This window comes from Phoca vitulina, unplaced genomic scaffold (assembly GCF_004348235.1).
Source record: "Phoca vitulina isolate PV1807 unplaced genomic scaffold, GSC_HSeal_1.0 scaffold6, whole genome shotgun sequence".
Taxonomy (NCBI): Eukaryota; Metazoa; Chordata; class Mammalia; order Carnivora; family Phocidae; genus Phoca; species Phoca vitulina.
This window is the reverse complement of record NW_022589709.1, coordinates 61,411,502-61,437,635: the sequence shown is the minus strand read 5'-3', so window position 1 is coordinate 61,437,635 and position 26,134 is coordinate 61,411,502. Positions and strand designations below refer to the sequence as shown.

Here is a 26,134-nt window from a genome sequence, read left to right as displayed (position 1 = left end):
TTCTCTCTCTCTCAAATAAATAAATAAAATCTTTAAAAAAAAAAAAAACAAATTAAAAAAAAAATTGCATTCAGCAGTGTTATTGTTATTAGTAAATATTCATATGGTTATTTTGAAACCCATAAGTATATATGTGGGTGTTATATATATTAGAAACAAGGTAATGTTACTATAATCTGAGAGTTTTCAATGTAAGAGAAAGGCGGAAATATAAAATCAAAGAATTTATGTAAAATGCTGTAATGTCAGTTGGATTTGGTGAATTTATGTTACATACTTTACAGGAAAAGAAAGTAGATATCCTAATGCTATCTAAGTAAAAGACCTAAAACAGTGTCAATCCAGTGGCAGTAAACATCCCAGAACATAGACTGTGGTCTGTAAACACTGTTTCCTGCTGGGTGAGTCCAGAGTTCAGACAAGAGATACTCAAGATAAACTGGAGAGATCTCTTTGTGCCAGAAGGAAGAGAAGGTGGGATTCCATCAAAAGGATACAGGAATCAGTTTGAAGGAGCTCCCACTTGGCTAATGATGGAACAGTTTGAGCATCAGAATAAAACTAAATTGATTAAAATACATCAAACAAGCTAAAATCCTAGAGAACGTAATGATTCCCCTCCCAAGAAGAGTAAGCTATGATTTAAATTCTATTAATAACTGTAAATTACCTTACTTTTAAGTATCTTTGATTATATCAGTTGTCTTTAGAGTTATTTGCTTCTGGGAGCTGCTTGTCCATGTGAGTGTACATACATTTCACTTGAAATATATAAAATTGTTTTAACACTGAAGTCATTAGATGCATTTTTAGAAATTTTGTTTAGAATAGAAAGCACTGGTTGCTGATCAAAATGTCCAGAAGGATTTTGATTCTAGGTTTATAGAGGAGCCTTCTTCAGTGGAAGTAGTCATAATTTGAACTCTGTGGTTTTTAAGTCAAAACTGCTATATCTTCCTTGGAAAGTGGACTGTAAAGTGTCATGTGTGGAAATAATCATATCTCAGGGTCATCACGTCCACAACAAAACCTCATTATTACTAACGGGACCACAGTTGTATCCATTGGCCAAACATATAAATTAGGAGTAAGTACAACTTCTTCACCTCTGGTTAACTGTTCAGTTGGTCTTACCAGTTCTACTTTCTGAATTTTCTTTTGATTCTGTTTCACTACCCCTGCCTCCAAGTCTAATAATAGCATTTTCCTACATAATTTTTCAGAAATAATCTCATCTTCCCTAGCTATGGTTCCTAACCTTTTCGAATACCAAGATTCCATTTTAGCCTTGATATATCTGTGGATCTTTTATGCAATAATAACTATCTTTATATATAAAGAAAATGCATCTGACAGCTGGTTTGTATTGAATGATATACATGTTGGTGAATTTATATTCTGACAGTCATAATGATCTAAATATGTGATTGCTTCTACTTTTCTCTACAAACATGTAATCTTAGGCGTTAATAATTTTTTTAAGTGTTATTTTCTTATATGCACTACATTCTTTGCCAGTAGTTTTTGCTCAGTATGTTCAGACACATCGACCCATCGGGTATTTTATTACTTTAAATTACTTGTCCAAGTCTCTTCCAGAGCCATGCTGACTCTCCTGCCTTCTTCCTCCTCTCCAGGCTTGTAGCTTCTTCTTGTTCCTAGTGTCTTGAAATTTTACAGTGATGTGCCTTGATGTAGGTTTATTTTAGTTGATTGTACTGGGCACTACTGGGCCCTTTTAATCTGGAAACTCTTTTAGACCCTTTAAAGATAATACACTATCTTCTCCTGTGGAGAGAGATGGTCAGTTGCCCAGATATGCAGATTTGGGAATATCTGGCAACCTGTTTCTTAAATAGACTTTTAATCAGTCTTATTTTTAGCTTTTTCCTTTCCCTCTTTTCCAGAGGAGGTCCTAATTTCTGTGGATTTTGATGAAAGGTAGGGAGAAGACAGAGATGCCATAAATTAAGTTGCTTCTCCACCCTGTCCCTTGCATTCTTAGTTTTTAGCTCTCTGTGACCTGATCAGTCACTTTTGAATTTCTTCTTTATACCTTCCAGTATTCATCTCTCATCCCTTGGTCCTTTTAATGATTCCCCTTCCCTTTAAAATCCTTATACTGTAATTATAGTAGGGTATCAGGAAGGAATGAAGTTAAATATGCGTCTAGCCTTCAGCAGATGGCTTTATTTTCCATTCATACCTAAAATAGAGACTTTGTGATGACATGAACTTCTGAGATTCAGTTTACTAGCTTACCTACTACATCTTTTCCATCTTTATTCCAAATCTGTTTTTTTAATAAGCTTTATTGAGGTCAGATTTAATTATTTTCTGAACTTCGTTTCCTCTTGCTTTTAATCAGAATCTGTGATAACTTTTTATCCTCTTATCTTTTAGTAGATAGCATAATACTTGGCCCACTGTAAAAGTTTTTGTATTTTTTAACTTTTCTTTAGACATTCCCTTTACCTCTTGCTCAAAATTAGAGAATGCTGTCATCCATCCTACCTTGAGAATGTTTCAAAATGCACGGAGGTGTATTTGATGGTGATCATGTTTGGAGCATGCTCTTAGCACATAATGAACAGAGACCAGAGATGCTAAAAGCCCCTCGATGCATGCAGTAGTCCTGAACAATAAATCCTTGTCCGACTCAGAATGTCAATAATCACCCTGGAGAAACATTGCTACAAGTTTTAAAGGCAGCTTGGCTCTGCCTTGAGATTAGTACTTGCTCATAACCCTCTCATATGGTGTCTGTTTTCATTCCTTCCCTCTTAACAGTGGGGCTGGAAGCATGGAAGATTCCTTCTTGGTCCTCATTGCTGCTTCCTGACTACTGCCCTCTTATCTTCCTAAAAAATAAAACAAAAATAAACAAAAAAATCTCACTGTGCTTGAATTTCATGCCGTCATTGTTATTATAAAGGGAAGCACTCTCACTTATCCTTCAGAATTTTCACCTGTGACAATCAGCCCATGATTGATAACCTATATAATTATATTATAAATAAAATAAGATTATTTCTCGATATATATGCAACAGGCTGTTTTTTGTCTAATTTATTGATAAACTTACAGGTAGATTGATTTTTGGATAGTGAGTATATTTTTTCTAACTTACCTTTTCTCTAATTAAAAGCCATCCCTTTTTTTTTTTTTTTTTTTAATAATTAACACACAGTATACTATTAGTTCCGGGTGTACAATATAATGATTCAACAGTTCTGCACATACGCAGTTCTCAACACAATAAGTGGCTCAGATGATTAAGTGTCTGCCTTTGGCTTGGGTCATGATCCCAGGGTCCTGGAATCAAGCGCCATGTCTGGCTCCTAGCTCAGCAGCCTGCTTCTCCCTCTCCCTCTCCCTCTGCCTCCCCCGTGCTCATGTTCTCTCTCTCTATCTCTCTGTCTCAAATGAATAAATAAAATGTTTAAAAAAAAAAATCCCTTTCACCTGTGTCACACCACCTCCCACCTACCTCCCTTCTGGTAACCACCAGTTCTCTGTTTTTAAGAGTCTGTGCCTTGGTTTGTCTCTTTTTTTCTTTATTTGTTTTTTTTCTTAAATTCCACACATGAGTGAAATCACATGTTATTTGTCTTTCTCTGACTTATGTCATTTGGCATTATACCCTTTAGATCCATCTATGTTGTTGCAAATGGCAAGATTTCATTCTTTCTTATGGCTGAGTAATATTCTATTTGTGTGTGTGTGTGTGTGTGTGTGTGTGTGTGTGTGTACACCACATGTTCTTTATCTTTTCATCTATAGGTAGACACTTGGGTTGCTTCCATAACTTCGCTATTGTAAATAATGCTGCAATAAATATAAGGGTGCACATATCTTTTCGAATTAATATTTTCATTTTCTTTGGGTAAATAGCCAATAATGGGATTACTGGATCTTATGGTACTTGTATTTTTAAGCTTTTGAGGACCCTCTATACTGGTTTCCACAGTGGTTGCACCAGCTTGTTTTCCTATTGACAGTGCACGAGGATTCCTTTTTCTCCACATCCTTGCCAATACTTGTTTCTTGTGTTGATTTTAACCATTCTGATGGATGTGAGATGATATCTCATTATGACTTCAGTTTGTATTTCCCTGATGATGCATGATGTTGAGCATCTTTTCATGTGTCTGTTGGATATATGTTTGTTTTCTTTGGAAAAATATGTATTGATGTCATTTGCTCATTTTTTAAAAGGATTATTTGTTATTGTTGTTCTGTTTTGATTTTGATTTTTGTGTTGAGTTGTATAAGTTCTTTATGTATTTTAGATATTAACCCCTTGTCAGATACATTATTTGCAAATATCTTCTTCCATTAGTTGGATTGTCTTTTTGTTGTTGTTGATGGTTTCTTTTGCTGTGCAAAAGCTTTTTATTTTCATGTAGTTCAAATAGTTGAATTTTGCTTTTGTTTCCCTTGCCCAAAGGAGACATATCTCGAAAAATGTTTCTGCAGCTGATGTCTAAGAGATTATTGTCTACGTCGTCTTCTAGGAATTTTATGGTTTTGGGAATCACATTTAGGTCTTTAATCCATTTTGAGGGTGTTTTGTGTATGGTGTAAGAAAGGGATCCGGTTTCATTCTTTTGCATGTAGCTATTGAGTTTTTCAAACACCATTTGTTGAAGAGACTGTCTTTTTCCCATTGCATATTCTCGCCTCCTTTGTTGATTAATGGACCATAGAATCGTGGGTTTATTTCTGGACTCTCTATTCCGTTCCACTGATCTTTGTGTCTGTTGTTGCGCCACGACCATACTGTTCCGCTTATTACAAAAAAAAACCAGCACTTTTTTTTTTAAGGTTTTATTTATTTATTCATGAGAGACAGAGAGCGAGCAAGCGAGCACGAGAGAGAGAGAGGCAGAGGGAGAAGCAGGCTCCCCAAGGAGCAGGGAGCCCAATGCGGAACTCGATCCCAGGACCCCAGGATCATGACCAGAGCTGAAGGCAGACACTTAACCATCTGAGCCACCCAGGCGCCCCAAAAAAAGCCAACACTTTTGAAATGCCTTTTGCTGACTCTAGTGTACCATTTTGTAAGGGTTATTTGTTTAAAATGCAAATGTAATAATGACAACATGGTACCTGTTATTAGGATGTGATTAATTATAATTCTATGTGAGATGTATAGCTGTATGTATTATACACTTCATATCAAATTTTATATCAAATCCATTTTTAATGGATTGTCTTGTAAAAGTGTATCTAATGCCAGAATATTGACTACCTCATGTGTTTGTGTGTATTCTGAGATTTAGTGTGTGATATTTAATACATTGTTTTCTTTACCTATGTTTTACATGAAGCAGTGACTTGGATTATTTAGTGTTACCAATGATTCTTTCTGGTTTTTAGGTTGTGGAAAATGCCCTTAAAGTGAACCCAGTATTAGGTGCACAAATGTTTCAACCGATTCTACCCTGTGTTTTCAGAGGTATTATAGAAGGAGAGGTAAGATTTTCCTTAAGCTTCTAAGGATAGTAATGGACTCTAGGGTTCTACTTTTAATTATTTTCCTTCTTCATTGGAAAATTATTTCTTCTTTGTTGTTAGATATTAAAAGCTTTTCTTATTATTGGGTTGTTTTGAAGTAAATTAAGTAATTTTCAGGGTAGTTATATAGCTTGGCCTTTTCTTTCTCCAGAAACTATAGCTTCTTTTTTTTTTTTTTTTTTTTATAATCTCTCACTTACATGCATGTATATTCATCCACAAAGATTTGAAGCAGAGTAATGGGAAAGAACAGTGCTGGTTGTAGTACCTATTGAATATATGAAAAATACCGGTTATTTTCTAAGTCGGTCTCTTTAAGTGAATCCACGTAACCATGTATTGTACGAGTATTTACAGTAATATAAATAAATAAGCCATTGGTAAATATTCTTTCTGTGTTCCTCTGTCTTTAAAATCCATATTATACATATATTACCTTGTATGACATATATTTAGAAAGTTACTTATAACTCAGGTAATATTGGCAGTATATCCTAAAGCGATTTTGAAGGAGAATATTATTTTTATTTATTTATTTATTTATTTATTTTTTAAAGATTTTATTTATTTAGTTGACAGCACAAGCAGGCAGAGCGGCAGGCAGAGGGAGAGGGAGAAGCAGGCTCTCCGATGAGCAGGGAGCCCGATGCGGGGCTTGATCCCAGGACCCTGGAATCATGACCTGAGCCAAAGGCAGCCGCTTAACCGACTGAGCCACCCAGGCGCCCCGGAGAATATTATTTTATATCCCTTTGACTGTTACCATGTCTAAGATTGTTCATAGTTGTGTTTGTACTCACACCTTGATATAATTTTATGTGTGCTGTGTTTTGATTGTACAGAGGTATCCTGTCGTGATGTCAACGTACCTTGGAGTTATGGGTCGAGTCCTGCTACAAAACACTAGTTTTTTTTCTTCACTTCTTAATGAGATGGCACGTAAATTTAATCAGGAGGTAAGAATCAATTTACTTAAATTGAAGAAAGTCTTTTCAAATAAGGATTGAAAATAATTGGGGTAAATAATTTAAAACTCTTGTATTTAAAATTTTGTATTTTAAAACTTTAATAACTTACATTGTACCCATGATTTTGAAGAAGAAAGAAAAAAGAATCTCTGAATGGCAATTGAAATTTACATTTGTTCTCTTTCATAATAGCCAGTTTTATTCTGCTTAATTGTAGGATGGAATTTTGTTTCATTTATGGTTGCAATATTTTGTTTACTCACACTTAAAAGGAAACAAATACTTTACATATAATTATTTACAATCTTTGTTCCATTCCTTTATTGAGCTTGTTCTTAGTGTCCTGTGATGAGTTTCCATCATAATTATTATGGGAAGTGACTTTCTCAGCAAAGGCTTATTTAAAAAAATACTATAACTAAAACCAACCACCAGGGTAAGTATAGGATAGGTTCTTGAGTGAGATGTTACTTGAGACTATATACATTATATTAAAATATGGTTTTTATGTATTAAGTCCTTAATCTTTTAAGATTTGTAAGATGTGGAAAGTTGAAAGTATTTGAATGATGTTTTTAGAATGGAGGCAATTTGTAAAATCTTTTGGTTTGTGAAACAAAACTGTTTCCACTTTAAGGAAATCTAGAATAAGAATGTACATAGTTTTTTTAGAATTAGATTTCGATATAATCTAATTAGAAATCCTAGCCTTTGTTTAGATGAATAGATAGGTAAGGTTTTTCATTACCTTTATTAAATTTAACTGCGATGGGCTAATATTAAAGTTAAGTGGTTTATTCAGTTGAGTTCCAAATTTGTTGAGTGATTTTAATAACAGTATATTTAACAACCATATAAATGTCATGTATTAAATTCTCACAACAACCCATTGAGATAATAGTATTTTAATTTCCATCTCACATATGAGAAATCTGAGGCTTATAGAGATTTACTGACTTGCTCAGTTTCACACAGCTAGTCAATGATGGCGTTGCTTTATGTACTCCAGCAGCCTAACTTCAGAGCCTGATAACTCAGTGACCACACTGTGCTGCCTCCTGTCCGTCCTGGAGCAGGCACTTTACACTGTACACTGGAGACACTTGTTTTGACAAGCTTAGAGTAACCTTCAGGGAAAAGAGTACTTGAATGGGCAATTTCACAATAATTGTATGAGTGTTATGTCAGAGATATGTTCAGTATGCTGTGGGAAGAGAAAAGGTATCTACTATGTTATGTTTTTTCCAGGTTTTTTTTTTGTGTGTGTGTGTGTGTGTGATAAAATACATAAAACATAAAATTTACCCTCCACGATTTTTAAGTGTATGGGTCAGTGCTTTTAAATAATATTCATAATGTACAATCATCAGCACCATGCATAGGCCGCCTCGACTGGGCTTAATTTCATATTAAAGAGAAATAATGAACCGTGGCTACTGCTGGTACTGTTAGAACCCATTGGCAGTGTGAAAGATTGAGGAAAGAGCTGTTATCATTGGTTCAGACTTATTTCCGATCCTGTCTTTAGAGCACGGGCTTTTCATGGAACAACACTTCTTATCTTTTCTCTTTACATTTTTCATTACGAAAAGGACATTTTTTTTTCCTCAGAGAATTTGACAAAACATGTCAAGCCATCATGTTTGAGTGTAGAGATGAGGGAGATGAAAGTGAATAAAATAGTATTCTAGTTCAAATGGCTACTTCTGACTGTGAGCACAGTTCTGAAGAACATCAAAAATATATGCAAGAATTAAATAGGGCTAGGCAAATGAGTTCCAGTAAATCTAGAGAGCTTTGAAGGAAGCAGGGATGTTGGAGAAAGATTTCTCTTTTCAACACTTGAAAACAGTATGAGATAGTAGAGTAAGTCAAGACAAATTAAGAGTGATTTTCTATCTTTGGGAGAGGAGCTGGACTCATTGCAGCAGTCACCGTTAGAAAGGTTTGTCCTCTAAGCATTTGTTATTCGGAGTGTTTGAGAGTTGCTTGTTTATATTGAATGAATAATGAAAACTTTTTAGACTGATCACCTAATTGAGAGCTTAGAGCCTTGGGGTATTGAAGAATCATGGTTTGTTGTAGGGAAATTTACTAGAAAATCAAAGTATTTGTAGGCCCTTTTTTCCCTTTTTATCCTGCGGGGTAGCCTCTCTTCAGGTATGAACAACTGTTGTGGAACTCAGGGTAGGGGAGAGGGCTTTTCCAATGAGGGTGTCTCACCATTCAGGATCTAGATTTTCATTTAAATCATCTGAGTTTATGTGGGAGTGGGAAAGGGGATCTACAAGGTTCTTGTTTTCCTGTTTTGGAGCTCTGTGCCTCACGTCTGCCTTCTTTGTGGTCTGGGGATTGCAGGGTTCTGAGAACCAAAGCTGCTTATCTTAGATTGTCATTCCCCTGGCAGGCAGCTTGGTTTCAGGCTTTTCTCTTCTGCCCAGTCACTTAACATTCTTTTGTCCACCTGCCATCCTCCAAACACTGTTGCCATCTTTACCCAGTGTAGTTTCTCTTCTTTTATAGACCCTATGGGATTATTCCTTTGCTTTTTATATTTCTTTACTTTCATTGTAGTGGACTTTCAGGGGGGCCCAGCAAATGCATATTTTCAGTACTAAGATTGTTTTCATAATGTCTATATGCTTCCAGGGTAAATAACTTAATTATAAAGATGTAATAAAAATGTAGCTGAGTAATTTAGGTAATATTACTGGTTTATGTTTGTACAAAACATTTGTTCCATTTGTCCTGTTTAGAATTTTCAGACTTTACTGAACGTTTACTTCAGAGCAACTATGTTGAGTTTTCTAATTATACACATAGGGTTTTATCACTTCCTTGTTGCAAACCTCCTCAGTTCTGAGATTTCTTTTAGATCGAGGAGTAAGTCTAACCTCTCTAATGTAGGTTTGCCTACAAACACCTACTGTAATCTGGTTCGTAACTCCTTTAGCCGCTTCTGGAGCTCATTGATCAGGCATTCACCGCACAGAACATTTTTCAGTTTCTTGAGAGCACCTGTCTTCCTCTTGCTCCAGAGGCCTTGCATACAGGCTTTTCATTCCCTGTCCCACAAACACTCCCTACCAATCTCTCACCTTCTTTAACTTGATTCCTCATCTTGTTCTATTTTACCTTAAAGCTCAACTCCTCTGGGTAACTTTGCCTTAGTCTCCCAAGTTTTAGTTAGGTCTTTCTAGGTGTTCTTGTGGTATTGGGAACTGTGTATTTATCATCAGGGCCAGGTTTGGGTGAGACAAGTGAGTTGCTGAGAATGAGCACCTCCTTACATTTTGCACCTTACACACCTTTTTTTGTTTTATCCTTGTTCTGGCTCTGTTCATGGGCTCCCCAGGGTCAGCAGACTACGTATGGCCTATGGGCCAGATCCAATCTACTGCTTGTTTTTTCAAGTCTGTGAATAAAGAATGGTTATTATGTTTCTTATTGGTTGAAAAAATAATAGGATTTCCTGATACATGAAAGTTATCCAAAGTTTTGTACTGGGACACATCCGTGTCCATTTTTTACATGTTGTTTATGACTGATGTTGGAAGTTGTATCTGAGAACATATGGCGCACAAAGCCTTAAATATCTACTTAACTGTCCCTTTACAGAAAAGGCTTGCTGATCCCTGTGTTCTGATTGCTTGTTTAATTAAAGTCCCCACAAATTCACTGTTCTGTGATGTTATTAAGTATTTTTATAATGAAAGAAATAAGTAAGTTATAAATAAAAATAGACAATAGAGATACCTGTCTATGGTGTTGGAATCTTTATTCCAACGAGTTATCAATGATAACTTGATATTTGCTTTTATAATGGGTAATGGTTTGTTTTTAAAATCTTGCTTACTAGATAATAATTGCAGTAAGTCTGGAGAACATCTCTACCATTTGTTTCCAAATTATATGTGAATTGAAGACTCGTGGTATATATCAGAAGTTACTGAATGGTAGTGTTTCATGGTTCCCTTAGTGTGTTTGTAATATTTTCACAGTGCTCATAGGCCAAAAGAAATAAAAATATCTAATAGTTCCTTCTATTAAGTGGTTGGGTCCAAACAGTTTAGTACGTATTTTTGTCCTAATAACTTAGTAGTTATTGAAAAATAATACACAAAAGTCTAAAGAAAGAATATCTTTATTTCATTCTTAAATATCCACAAATACTCACTAATGGAATATATGTGCCTATTGAGCACCACTCAGATTCTCTAACATCAGAATCAGTTTGGACTCCTCCACCTTCACTTTTTGTTTTACCTGGATTTTGGGTAGTACTTTGTAAAGATAGGAAGTCATCACAAGGAACATTTTTTGCAGTATCTGACCAATATTTCTGTGTTTCTCTGAGTAATTGTAAATATTCTGTGAGTTCATTGTGGCATCTTAGGATGCAGCACACAGTTTGCAGAGCTCAGATATAAATAACTGTCTTGAACTAATAAGTGTTCCCTTGACTGTTTATTTTTATGTTTTTTAAGATTGACTGATTTATTTATTTTATATAGAGAGAGTGCATGTGGGAGCAGGGCGAGGGGCAGAGGAAGAGGGAGAGAAGCGGACTCCCCACTGAGTGTGAAGCCCGTCCTGTTGTGGAGCTCAGTCCCATGACCCTGAGATCATGACCTGAGCAGAAATCAAGAGTGGGGTGCTTAACCAGCTGAGCTACCCAGGCACCTGTCCTTGACTGTTTATTACTTTTAAAAAATGTTGAAGTATTTCTTGGAAAATATGTAGAGGCATAAAAGTAGAAGAGTGTGGGAACTTAAGATTGATTTTAAGTTACCAAAATCCATGAGGTAGAGATTTTGATATTAAATGCTTTTTTTGAAAGGTGCTATAAGTGGAAAAGTGTTTATGAGGCAAACCCTGAGATTCACAATAGACTTTCAGTCTGTATGATCAGTACAGTTGGTTGTGTTTTACTTTCTAGATTCTAAGTGTATCAGTCAAGGTTCTCCAGAAAAAATAGAATCTATTGGGTGTGTGTGCATGTACACATATCACATGCACCTACACACAAAGAAGAGAGAGAAAGAGAATATGAGAGATACGAGAGAATGGTGGGGAGGGAGGGAGTGATTTTAAGGAATTGGCACAAATTATTATGGGACAGGCAAGTTCTAATTTTTTAGCGAAGCCTGGAGACTTAAACGGGATTTCTGTGTTACAGTCTTGAGGCAGGATTTCTTCTTTTCTGGGAAACCTTAATTTTTGGTCATAAGGCAAAATTCACCTGATTGAAGCCCAACCCACATTATCTAGGGTAATCTCTTTTCTTTAAAGTCAACTCTTGGTACATGCTAATCATATCGACAAAATGCTTTCACAGCAACATCTAGACTAGTATTTGACCATAAAACTGGACACCTTAGCCTAGCTAAGTTGGTAGGTACAATTAACCAGCACACTTTCTACTTCCGTATTATGTTGATTTATTTTTCTTTTTTTTTTAATAAAGATTTTATTTATTTATTAGAGAGGGAGCGTGAGTGAGAGTGTGCAAGCAGAGGAGGAGGGAGAAGCAGACTTCCCGCTGAGCAGGGAGCCTGATGTGGGGCTCAGTCTCAGGACCCTGAGATCATGACCTGAGCTGAAGGCAGACACTTAACCGACCGAGCCACCCAGGCACCCCTTATGTTCATTTTTTTTTAATATAGTATATAATGTCCTAGAAACTGACTTATTTTTTTTTTTGAAATTATGTACGTTGAGGTTGTAACCTGCCCTTTCCTCTGAAAGTAGCAACAAATCAGTCCAGCAAATTACACCTTAACATTTAAATATCTAATCATCCAACGAAATAACTATAACCTAAGTACAAGTTGACAGTTTTGAAAAATGCATGTACTTTTTTAGTGTACCCGGAAGAATGTATTGGATTGGTGATTTATTAAATGAAATTACTAAAATCACTCATCGGCTGTATACTGGTTTTGAACAGTCTCTAGCTCTCAGAATAAACTGGCTCCCAAGATTAATTAGAGTCATTTTCTGGGTTTGCTCAAATTATTCCTTTCCAGCTCAAGGCTTGCCCCAATTTCTTGTATTTCAATTTTGTGGTTTGTTGGAATTGAACTTTAACCATGCCTTATGAGCTTCTAGACTTTAACTGTACTTATCCACAAGTAAATAGCATTTCATATATTTTGAGATGCCTCTTGCTCTTTTTTCAGATGGACCAGCTTTTGGGAAATATGATTGAAATGTGGGTTGATCGCATGGACAACATTACGCAGCCTGAAAGAAGAAAACTTTCAGCTTTGGCTTTGCTTTCTCTTCTGCCATCTGATAATAGGTGAGGAAATGTTTTTTAAGAATTTGTTTCTTTAAAGCATCAAAATATTATCACCGTTTTTGGCCATTGGTATTGCTGCATGTTGCTGGGCAGTATTTTATGTATATGTGTGCTCATTTTGTTAGTAGGTAATGCTGGGGCAGGTGTTGGTCTGGATCTAAAAAGGTGTGAATGGGGGTGGTAGGCACTGCAGTTCAACTTGGTCATATTCATTTAATAATTTAATTTTTGTCTGAATTCTCATTTTTTTGTAATCAGATTTTACTAGACTTATTTTAGGTCCTTTTTAAATATAAGATGAATATGTAATAATATGTCAGTAGCACTTCATAAAAAGTGTCCTCCTAGTAATTCAAAAGAATGTTACATAATTCATTGGTTTTTTATTTTGGATTATCTCCAAAAAAACTTGCAAGTACTTTTTTCTCGTTACATCATTGAAGTCGTTTTATTATAGTTTACAAACTTTGTTAAAATTCTCATTTCCATAAAGCAAATGCAAAATGCTTCGCTTTGGACGTTATATGCAAATATCTATTTTCTTTATTTTTACCCCTGTCTTTGGGAGTTTTGCATTATCTGCTTTTTTTTTTTTTTTTTTTTTTTTTGGTACTTTTAAGTTTAAAGGCATAAAAGCGGGTCTTAAGACTTGATTTTGTAGAGAAGAATAAACTAGATCATTTTGTCTTAGGGAATTTTCAAACACATCAATCCTAATGATAAATTAGTGAAATAAATCCAGTTAGCTTTAGAAATCCTTGTTAAAAATGTAGGTATTATTTATTTCTAATATAATAGTTTGAATTAAACACATAGGTAATTGTTTTGTCCTAACACCATAATAATAGATACTGATTACTGAGCACGTACTGTATGTCTTTATATTTTGGTACATGTTTGACATTTATATCTCATTCAGTTTTTAATATAGTCCTGAGGTATAGGCATGATTATTTTCTTTTTATAGAGCAAAGAAATAACTTAAAAATGTAAACTAACTTGCCTAGTGTGTGGCATGTGGCATGACATAGGGCATATTTTGACCTGGGGCAACTGGATGCCAGGGTTTGCTCTTTTTAACTACCAGGTGGTGCCCTTTCTGAGGTGGACATGCACAAGATCAATATATTTTTCCTAACTGTGAAATCGAGTGGCATTTTATTAATTTTTGAAAACCAAATTTTAGCTACCTGTATTTTATTGTTGTTTCCTTTTCTTCATGGATAAATAGTGACTTGAGATTATTCAGGCCTTTAAAATGGAAATGTTAAAAAACGTGGTCTTTGGCAGTAGCCAGCACTATGTAAACATTTGTGGAATAAATTAATGAATGGAAAAAAAATATTAAGGTTAGAAAAGCACCTTAGGATTTTCTTTAATGTAAAGTACTGAAATTACTGAGGGTAAATTAGAAATGACACACATTAGATGAAGAAGGATATCTAATTGTATCTAAAGCGCATTTGTTTTACATTTTTTATGAGACAACTGTTTTGCTTTAATATTTAATTTTATATAAGTGTGTGGTCAAAAAATACGTTTTATATATAAGTGGCCAAAATAGTCGGCTTCTCTAAGGAAAATACAATGTTTCTTTAAGTCAAGAATAGACGGGAGTGAGGGGGGGCTCATGTCATTCTGTCTAAATTGAGGGGCAGAACTTTAATAAGACTTGGAGTTCTCTTAAATATTAAGATTTCAGATTGCAAAGTCGGGAGAAGATAGTTGTGATAGGAAGATCGGATCTTGTTTTTAAAATGAAGTAAGTATTGGAAAATCTTTTGGGCACTAATGAATTCATGTCATTTTAAGGGTACCAAGAAAGTCTTGAATAATGTAGTAATAGAATTTTAAAGAATAATTATTTAACTTTATAGTCGGATTAGTGACTAAAGAAACATTGATAGATACAGAAAATGTAATGATCTGCAAAACAAACAAAAAACTTAATTGCTGTGTAAGTTTGCCACATTGTTACTGGCCCATGATAGAACTTACAGAGATTTATATTCACATTGTCTAGTGGAAGGTAATGTGGAAATTTAGGTCAGCAGTTTTATTGTTTTCTTTTATTACTTTTCCTCTACTTAAACTACGTAGTTTTTGGAGTTTGGGAAAATTTTCCCCTTTCTGTGTCCCCAGTAATAATACCTGGTTAATCTCCCATGTAATAGTAATTTTCTGTTCCTGCATTTCTTTTAGACATTGCAGTGTAACATTTTCCTTGCCTGAAATAAGCAGATCTAGTGAATAATGTTGATGGTGATTTTTTTAATCATCTAAATTGGGAAATGTTGTTTTCTTCTTTTATTATAACAGATTTTCAAGCAAAAATACACCATTCCAAAGCATGGTTTCTCAGCTATAGTACTAGTGATATTTTGGGCCAGATGATTATTTGGGGTTTTGGTTGGTCTTTTTTTTAAGATTTATTGGGGAGAGAGGGAGAGAATCCTCAAGCAGACTCCCTGCTGAGCAGGAAGCCCCACGTGGGGTTTGATCCCAGGACCCAGAGATCATGACCTGAGCCAGAGTTAAGAGTTGGACACTCAATTGACTGAGCCACCCAGGCGCCCCTTTTTTGGTTTTTCTTTTTTTAGAGGTGGGGCAGGGGGAGGAGCAGAGGGAGAGAGAGAATCTTACCAGGCTCCATGCCCAGTGTGGAGGGAGCCCGACAAGGGGCTCGATCTCAGGACCCTGAGATCATGATCTTCGCCGACATCAGGAATCAGACATTTACCTGCCTGAGCCACCCAGATGCCCCCAGATGATTATTTGTTTTGGAGAACTATCTTGCACCTTGTAGGATACTTGGCAGCACCTCTGCCCTCTGGCCTGTGGATGCCAGTAGAACTTCTTACCTCCAGTTTAGAATCACTGCTGTAAAGAATGACCATTTGAGAAACTATTAAACTCTCCTTTACCCTAATCCTCTGGTTCTGTTCAGAAATTTGATAAAAACTCTAGACTTCAGAACCACTCTGAAATCCCAGTGCCACTGGTGACTTGCTGCTGACGATGACCATGTTCTTGTGTTACTGTGCCTAAGTTTCCTTGTTTTTAAAATGTACAGATGTTCTGATGAGACCGTTGTAAAGATTACATGAGTTTATGTATGTAAGGTTAGACTGACTGGATAGATGAGGTTAGCTGTCTTGCTTTCATCCCTTTCTTCCTTTCTCACCTACTCATCCATTTACTGCAGTGCAGAGTTCTGAGAGCATAAGTCACTATGTGTACATGCACTCATTTTTAATTCAGTACATTTCAGGTATATTGAGTATCTGTACATCTATTCATTAATTTATTTTTAAAATGTGTGTTAACCGCATATGTTCTAAGGAATGTCATTTTGTGCTTGATGTTTTACAGTATTCTGAATTATCACCAACTTAAGGATTCATGATTTTGTTGATATCTGCTATGCACATTCTTGTTAATCTCTTCTTGCTCACCTTCTTAACATAGTGCAGTCTTTTTTTTTTTTTAACTTGTTCAGTGCTGCAACTGTATTTTGTCCTTTTTGTTTCACTGTTTCTCTCTTTAGCTGGAATAATTCCAGGTTTGAATATTCTCCCTTTCTTAGGATCTGTATTTAAACATAGAGGGAAGAATAGTTTCTTCAGCTGATTTTTATATGACCATAACATTATTTATATATACGTCTTTTCATGTTTTCCTCCAAAGGCATAGATTAAACAAAACTGTGATTTGGAGATGAGAATGAGAATAATTAAACTTTACTTTGACTCTCTTCTCTAAAATACCAATTCATCCTCCAACTTCAAAGACACAATTTTATAATGCAGTTCTAAGAATTTCAGATGTGAATAAGTATTCTTAGAGAGCAAGTGTTGTGAGAACTTTGGCTTTGACTTTTATTTTTAAATTTAAGGATGCCACTGATGGGGAATATTTAACATAAGCTAGTTGAATAATGAAAAAAGAGACTGGCAAAGCAGTATGGTTTTTAGATATGACAGCTTGCATTCCGGGAGAAATTGCCTTTATAATAAACTCCTGGAGTATCAGAATTACCAAACCTGCTTGGATTGGACACCTGGTACCTCTCCATAATTCTTGTTTATCTCAAAATTAGCATATGTAATATCCCCACTTAGAAATTTATTATTATTTAAGAAATTTCTAAGATAAATCATATTACAACTTGTAGAATGTTAGACTAGTCCTATCAAGGGGCGCCTGGGTGGTTCAGTCAGTTAAGTGTCTGCCTTCGGCTCAGGTCATGATCCCAGGGTCTTGGGATCGAGCCCCACATTGGGCTCCTTGCTCAGCGGGACGCCTGCTTCTCCCCTGCTTGCTGCTCCCCCTGCTTGTGCTTGCTCTCTCCGGCTCTCCCCCTCTCTCTCTGTATCAAATAAATAAAAAATCTTTAAAAAAAAAAAAAAAAGAATGTTAGACTAGTCCTATCAAGATAACAGGTTCCAAAGAGTAGTGTTTTGGTATAGTTTAAACATAGTTAAATAAAAGGCAGTTTATAATTTTTAAAATGTAGACATGTTGTTTTACCTGAGTTATGCTTGGTTTAAACTGACGATTTTTAAATGAATATTTAACATGATAGACTTTTGGGGTACCTGGCTGGCTCAGTCAGAAGAGCATGTGACTGTTGATCTCAGGGTCGTGAGTTTGAGCCCCACGTTGGATGTAGAGATTACTTAAAAAATTAAAAAAACAAAACAAAAAAAACATGATAGACTTTCATTTTCATCCCTTAAAATAGGAAGCATTTTTTACTTCTAGGTCATGTATTCTTTTTTTTTTTTTTTTAAAGATTTTATTTATTTGAGAGAGAGAATGAGAGAGAGAGAGCATGAGAGGGGGGAGGGTCAGAGGGAGAAGCAGACTCCCTGCTCAGCAGGGAGCCCGATGCGGGACTCGATCCTGGGACTCCAGGATCATGACCTGAGCCGAAGGCAGTCGCTTAACCAACTGAGCCACCCAGGCACCCTAGGTCATGTATTCTTTAGTATTTTATAATATTTTCTTTTATCTGTAAATATTTGACCGCAGATTTTAGTAGCTTTTCTATAGTAAAAATTGGTTCTCAATTTTTTTAGTCTTCCACAAGAAAAATGCCTTAGAAACATCGTGTGTGGTAACAGCTTTATTGAGATGTAATTCACAGACCATACATTTCATCCACATAAAGTGTACAACTCAGTAGTATTTAGAATATTCGCAGTCATGCAGCCATCACCACAGTTGATTTTAGAGCATTTTCATCACTTCCAGAAGGAAGCATGTACTCTTTTGTAGTCTTCATTCACTCACCATACCCCCGCCCCCAACTCAAGGCATTAGAGCAAGGGCTTGAGAGTAGTAAGGGTGGAGAGTAGAACATGCATCCTTGAAAGACGGGGCCTTCAAGGTAGAGTCAGTTTTATTCTCTGTGATGAATTGTACAATTATTGGTTTCCATCTAACAATACCGTTAAAGATAATCTACTCATTGTCTTGTGGGGAAGTTATTCTAATCCATTTTGCTGCTGCCCAATGTGTCACATATTGGAAATGCTAGGATTCAGGTCTTTAAATTTTGGTCTAGTGTTCGTTTGCCTCCTTGTTGCCAGCCTTCAGTCTTTGCTTATTTATTCATATATTTGTTCAGTAGACATTACTAAATGTGAATGCATCATTAGTTGGTCCTGAGTGCTTTAAAATTTAGGTTTTATTATTATTCAGATATGGTGAGGCCCTCAGATCAGGGGACAATTGCCGTTGAAAGATATTTTATAATTCACAGTTCCCAAGAGGAGGATGCATGCCTCATCACACAGAACCAAAAGGAAACACCAGGGTTGGTCTGGAGACAGAAGGAGTAAGGGGACAATGTGGGCATGAGCCTTTATTGTGGTTTCCTTGGGAAGGAATGGGAAAGCGAGGGTAAGAAGGTTTAGGATTGGCTAGTTTAAATAATTCAGTAGGCTGTATGGTGTAGGCACTGTTGCGAGTTGTCTGTTACCTGGCCCTACGGTGATTAGGGCAGGGAGATAGTGGCCCTGAGTGTTAGAGCCTTATGAAAGAGGTAGTTGGGTATGGGCTCTGGATCAGTCGGTTTGCATGTGTAATTTATGCAGTAAGGCAGTCATTTACTGTCTCTCTGAATTGGGTAGCCCTGGGAAGGGCAGTCTGTCCAGGGTCATTAAGGCCCCATCTGTCAAACCATCAGCATACAGAAAATAAGGAGGCATGATTAATACACCAAGTATTAACCAACTTTTGTTCTTAGCACCATGCTTAACACCTTAGTAGGTCCACAGTAAGTTTAATGAATGAATGAAGAATGAATTTATTACTTATACTGTAATAGTGTGCTGTTTTTTCTCCCAACTAGATAACATTTTTCTGAACTTCTAAAGAATGTTTGTGCCTAAAAAATTAAGCTAATTTGATCTCTCAGTTTGTCAGTCCTGGGAGGAAGTATAGCATACTTTTTAGTCACTGTATAAAGTACTACTTGAGGTAGGAAACAGATCATTTTTCAGTTTTGTCATATTAACACACCATAAAACATTTTCACATTTAGCAGCCTTAAAAAGGAGAGTTTTTTAGATACTCTGATTTGTAGTATTGTTGCAAATTAGGAGTTTTTTGAATGGGGCTACTTTAGGCGTACTTTTAATCTGTTCAGTTAGTTGTATGTATAAATTTTGCATACCTGCCTGTTAATACCCTTTCTCAAAAAAGAGGTATGGAATGAATTTTGATGAATGAATTTTGATGTATTTACTTTGAAAGGATGTATTTTTAAAATTTACAGTAGTCATTTGAGCATCAAATCTGTTTTTGTAAGTTGAGGAAAGAGGTAGTGTGAGATTGTGGGATCTGGAATTCCATTTTTGTTCTAATGCTTGGGAAGTCACTTAGTCTCTGAAAATCAGTTTACTATAATGAATAAGACAATTTATATTCTGAAATGCTACAAATAAAAATTATGCACAGGATATACAAATAAATATAAATAAATTCTTCAGGCATTCAGCAAACACTAAGTAAATCCTTTTGCGTCGTTTATTGTTTCCATTGTAATGATAGTTAATTTTGAAATGAAAAGCTATTAGTGGACACATTTGCTTATACTAATTATCTGCTTCAGTTCAAAAAAGATGAGAGTCTTCAAGACTGATTCTAAACTGATTAATCAGAGTCTCAGTTACTAATGTATTACCAATTCTATTAGTAGATTAGAGCAGTGGGTAATTTTATGTATTTATGTACTCATTCGTTCATTTTGAGAGATGGGTAATTTTAAACAACAGATTCTCATACATTGTGTAGATCTGATTTTATGAATGGATTTTCATTAGTAGGTTGAGCTGTTACTGGAAGTCAAATTACCAGTTAAAGTTACATTGTCTTTGTTGCTTCTGAAAAGCTGTGCTAGTCCATGTCAGATTCTTGTGTTTGCTCTAGAGTCCACATAGGAGAAGACAGTCTGAGAAGACTGCCTGATGGAAAACATACTTTTCCTCTACTTCTTGTGTGCGGTTTATAGACAAGATGATCCAGCCTTGGCCAAGCTATTTCAGTGTGCCCTACAGTATTCTAAGTTCAGAGTCAGAGTGGCAGAAAGCACCCTTAGTGATTACCCTACCCCTTAGCTGAATGATCATTCTCACCCCCTTTCCATCAAATACTGACCTGAATGTCCGTGGAATGCTAGACAGGTTACTGGGAAGGAGCCATGCAGTCCTTGCCTTCGTGAAACTTACAGTCTAGGGTTTTAGTTTTGTGATGGTTGCTCTTATTGTTGCTGCTTTTTTCCTCAAGATTGACTTGAACTGATTTCTAACAGTTTATATAATCTCATTATATAGTAACTTGCGGAAAGGGACAGTGAGGTATCATTGGGAAAATTGTTAAGAAATTTTATTTTGCCAGAGTCAACCATAAAAGGAACAGTCGTTATAGGATATATTGAATGGTGACTATATACCACTATATACCTCTCTCTCCTTATTAGATAAGGGGAATAAAACATGTCTAAGAGTACTTGGAAATTTCAGAGCCTCAGCTGTTGAGGCTCTGCTTTCCATCTTCTCTTTGAATATATGGTTTACAAATAGGAGAGATACCCTTAGCTTTTCAAAAACTAATATTTGGATTATGAATGTTTTCCTTTGTATGTAATCTAATGTAGTTGGTAGTAATTACTGGTTATGATCATTCAGTTCAACTGGGGAAAATCCCTCTGTGATGAAGCTTTTAATGATTTTTTTTTTTTGACTAGGCTGTGCATAGGTATTTTTTTGGTTCTTGCTGTGAATTTACAGGCTGGTTTTCTTCCCAAACACAAATTGAATAACATACCTACTTTTGAGCTGGTTAATATTCGTATACTGAATTTTGTTAGCTTTAATCTAACAGAAGCTGGAGGACACAGACAGGGTGGTTTAGGAAGATGAACAGTTGGGGCCATAATTGCAGGTTTACTGTCTTTATCTGTATACAAAACAGTTTTGTGAAAAAAGAGGTAAATTACTAATCCTGGGCTTGGTGATTTTTTTTTTTTTTTACTGAAAGGTTATAATCCTTTATAAAACTTTTTTTTTAAGCTGAACATCAGTTTGTTTTTCTGTCAGTGCTGTGAAATCTCACTTTCTTCCCCTTCCCCCAAAAAGTTCCACCCTTTTTAGGTGTTTGAAAGTGTTTCTATCCCCTTACCTTAGAATTTGAATGGAAATCGTCCATTTTGGTTTTCATTTCCGATAAAGATTCACTTTACTCTTGAAACATGGCAGAACCTAAATGCTCCTACATTCCTGTCCTAATATACAGCCTGCGGTACTGATACAACCAACATTCAGCAATATTTTAATAATTCCTGTTGTGTGCTAAGCACCCTGCTGGGCTTTGATGATACATTCCACTGTCAGTATGCCCTTGCATCTTAGAGCAACTATTTTTGTCTTCTGTCTCCCGTTCTAACTGCTAAGAAAAGTTCCTGAATGCTTCTGAATATGGGACTATACTCTCAATGTGTTCCTCACATCTAGGACCACTGCCCCATCTACAAATTAGATAAATGCTTCTGATGAACTTTTCATAAGGCGGCAGTCATCTTACAGACCTGAGCTGAAGGCAGACGCTTAACCGACTGAGCCACCCAGGCGCCCCTCTTTGGGTTATTTTGAGACTAAATTGGAGAATGTGTATACAATGCCCATTAAAGTGTTGAATGCATTGGAGTGTTAAATGGTAAATGATTGAATATTAATCTTTCTATATTGCTGTACTATTATCCATTAATACCTGCTACTGTTAATGTTACTGCTGTCAATTATTTTGACCAAGTGTGTGAAGGTACCAATTGAGGCTTTCCTGAGGCTCTCCTTCATTTACGCCGAGGCTGTCTCCCATTCAGACTATCCAAATGTGACCCATGCCAACACTTGAAGAAAGATACCATCTCCCTGCACGTGTTTCATGCAGATACCTTGTGCATGCCTGCCGATGCTCACTCTGTTCATTATTCTTATTCATTCATTACTACTGTTGCCTCCGTTTCACCTTTCTGAAATTGGCAGGTATTTCAGCCCAGGAAGAAGTTTCCATTGACTCATCTGTACAGAGTGGTTATGTAAAGTTGACCCTCAGTTCGTATTTGCCAAATATTTAAAATAATCAGTGAATGTGCAGCCAGACAGCAGCTTGTGCTACTCTTGTTAACATTCATCAGTGAGGGTGCCTGGGTGGCTCAGTCGTTAAGCATCTGCCTTCAGCTCAGGTCATGATCCCAGAGTCCTGGGATCGAGCCCCGCATCAGGCTCCCTGCTCAGCGAGAAGCCTGCTTCTCCCTCTCCCACTCCCCCTGCTTGTGTTCCCTCTCTGGCTGTGTCTCTCTCTGTCAAATAAATAAATAAAATCTTAAAAAAAAACCAAAAGACAAAACATTAATCAGTGATGGAGCCCTTAAATCCTCAGATTTATAATAGATCCAGGAAAAAGATTTGGAGTAAGGCTGTAGGTTGAAGGGAAACTGGAGAAAGCAGGTAGAATTCTGGGTGGTAAAAGGGCCACCTTTGTTGCCTTACCTGCAATTTTTCCCATCCATGGACATTTTTTATTTGTCTTCCATTTTTTCGTTTGTCAAACTCCTTCCAATTTCTCTGCCTAAAGTGATTTCTGCCTTCTTGAAATTTTTGGACTGCATCATAAACTCATTTTCATGTATTGCTTGCTCTGCTTCTATGCTTTTTATGTCTCTTACCTTCTGGGCTTTTTGGAGGTTGGACCCATGTGTTGAGGGCATATAGTGAAAGGCTTAATGTTCAGGCTCTGAACCACACTGGGTAGATACGAATCCTGGCTCCTGAATTCACCACGTGACCTTGAGCAAGGTATTTAACATATCTCTACCCTCATTTATAAAATAGAGCTACACTGTTGGATTGTTCTTTGTATTAAGTGACATAATACATGTAAAATACTTATGCTCAGTATATAAGTTCTGGCTGTGATGATGATAATGTTGTAAAGATTTTTTTTCCTCTGCTTAACACCGGACATAGGGTACTTGCTTCTAGAATACCCTGCATGGTCGGGATATTATTATAATGAGTATGTCGACTGAACATTTATTCTCTCACAGAACATCTTGAGTTCTTTGAGATCAGGGAGCAGATTTTATCTTTAGTATCCTTAGAGTCTAGCACAATGTTTGACACATGTAGGCTCTCAGTAATGTGTCTGAATTGGATATATTTGTTGAAGGTAAGATAACCAATGCACTGTGCTCTTCTCAGTCTTGGATACTTCTGAGCACCCCAGTTATTCATGTCAGAAACTTGGAAATTGTCTTTGACAACATGACCTCTCACCGTCCACATTTAATCCATCACCAGAGCTGTTGACTACACCTCTAAGTATATCTCAAATCCATTCCCTCCATTTCTACTATCTTCGTAAAAGCTGTCTTATTCTTCTTCTTGGACTGTTGCATTAGCCTCCTCCACTGCTCTTTCCTCATGTCTTCTGATCTGCTCCAAGCCATATTCCACAGAGAAGATGCCAGCCATGTTTTAAAAGCAAAAATGATCTTATTCCTCTTCTAGTTCAAAGCCCTTTAGTGGCCTCCATGGGACAACTAGTCGGGGTTTGCCTTTTGGCTTACCTCTCAAGCCCTATTCCGCCCTGGTCTCTCTCAGTCATTCTCTCCCAACCATGCTGGCTGTTCTCTCTCTTTGGAACATGCTAAGCTTTTTGTGCCTCAGAATCTTGACAGATTTTACAAACTGACATGCTTTTCCCGTAGCTGCAGAACACTGTTTTTCCTTTATAAAACTGATCATGTGTAGTGAAAAGAAGGGCCATATGCACCCCAATGTTCATAGCAGCAATGTCCACAATAGCCAAACTGTGGAAAGAGCCGAGATGCCCTTCAACAGATGAATGGATAAAGAAGATGTGGTCCATATATACAATGGAATATTACTCAGCGATCAGAAAGGATGAATACCCAACTTACATCAACCTGGATGGGACTGGAGGAGATTATGTTAAGTGAAATAAGTCAAGCAGAGAAAGTCAATTATCATATGGTTTCACTTATTTGTGGAACATAAGGAATAGCATGGAGGACACTAGGAGAAGGAAGGGAAAAATGAGGGGGCGGGGAATTGGAGGGAGAGATGAACCATGAGAGACTATGGACTCTGAGAAACAAACAGGGTTTTAGAGGGGAGGGGGGAGGGGGGATTGGTTAGCCCGGTGATGGGTATTAAGGAGGGCACGTACTACATGGAGCACTGGGTATTATACGAAAACAATGGATCGTGGATCACCACATCAGAAACTAATGATGTATTGTATGGTGACTAACATAACATAATAAAATTAAAAAAATAAAACTGATTATGATTGTAAATCAAACAAGATTTGGTCTAGTAGTTTTTTATATGTATTTTATTTTTTAGCCACAAATATTTGCTTGTGTTTTAAAATATGAGGACTCTTTTTAAACTTTGTTAAATTTACATAGAGTAAAATTGATTTTAGGGGAGGTTATACATTAATATAAATTTTCGTGTGTGTAGATTGCATGACCGTCACCACAGTCAGAACACAGGTGAATAGCTTCATCACCTGAGGACACTCCCTTGTGCGATATACCTTAGGAATCCCATTCTTCCCTGACTCCCAACTGTTGGCTCCCACCAGTCTCTTTTCTTTCACTCTAATTGTGTCTTTTTGAGGATGTTATATAAATGGAATCAGGCAGTGTAGAACTTTTTGAGACCGGCCTTCTCAGGCAGCATAATGCCTTTTATATTTGCCTAAGCTGTTGTGTGTGTCATTAGAATGTTGATGTTTTTGTTTTTGCTGAGTAGTATTCCATCGTATGGATGTATCACCTTTAGCCATTGAAGGACATTTGGGTGTCTAGTGCTTTTAAGCTAACTGTCTCCCCCACCAATCTCTAGTTTCATGAGCATGATAGTCTGGATGTTGTTAGTGTGTGCCTCTCCCCCCCATTATGTGTGTATACATGCATTATACACGCACACACAACACACTTGATGCTTTATTTTCTGAATTATTTGCATGTAAGTTGAATAGATTATGACCTTTTACTCCTAAATGCTTCAGTCTAGTATTAGGTATTGCCTCTAGTTGTCATGTCTTTGTAGTCTCTTTTACTCTGTATTATTTCCTGAGTTTTTATTTCTTATGACTAACAATTTTGAAGAATACAGCCCTTTTCTTTGTTTCTCTCCCTCCCTTTCTTCTCCCAGAATAGAATATTCCTCATTTGTGATGTGTCTGATAATTTTTTTTTAAAGATTTTATTTATTTATTTATTAGAGAGAGAGAAACAGCATGAGAGGGGAGAGGGTCAGAAAGAGAAGCAGGCTCCCCACTGAGCCGGGAGCCCGATGCGGGACTCGATCCCAGGACTCTGGGACCATGACCTGAGCCAAAGGCAGTCGCTTAACCAACTGAGCCACCCAGGCACCCTGTCTGATGATTTCTATTGATTAGATTGTGGTTATACATATACATTGTTGGAATATTACCTAAGTGATCGATGCTGTCCTTCTTGAAATACCACATCCAGTGGCACATGGTGTCCACCTGCTTCTCATTAATGGTGTTAATTCTCGTGAAGGTGTTTGTGCCACTGTGTAGTTACTGTTCTTTTTCCTTGCAACTGATAATCAATCTGTATTGAGATACTGCTCTTTGTTAAAATTTCCTCCTACATTGAGCAAAAAAATATGTTTTTTTTTTATTGTTACCAGAATATTTTTAATTGTAAACACCATTTCAGATTTTGATTCTCTTGATTTTAGGATCTATAAGTAATTCTTAAGATTCG

General features: G+C 36.5%; 1 protein-coding gene across 3 annotated transcripts in view; it reads left to right on the top strand.

Annotated features, from left to right (window-relative positions):
* Nucleotides 1–26,134, top strand: part of IPO11 (importin 11) — a 209,479-nt gene that overhangs the window by 121,856 nt on the left and 61,489 nt on the right. For all 3 annotated transcript variants that reach the window (XM_032404353.1, XM_032404355.1, XM_032404354.1), the window contains 3 exons: nucleotides 5,383–5,478; nucleotides 6,363–6,476; nucleotides 12,671–12,792. In XM_032404353.1, the coding sequence (XP_032260244.1) occupies nucleotides 5,383–5,478; nucleotides 6,363–6,476; nucleotides 12,671–12,792 (332 nt within the window). The remainder of the gene's footprint in view (nucleotides 1–5,382; nucleotides 5,479–6,362; nucleotides 6,477–12,670; nucleotides 12,793–26,134) is intronic.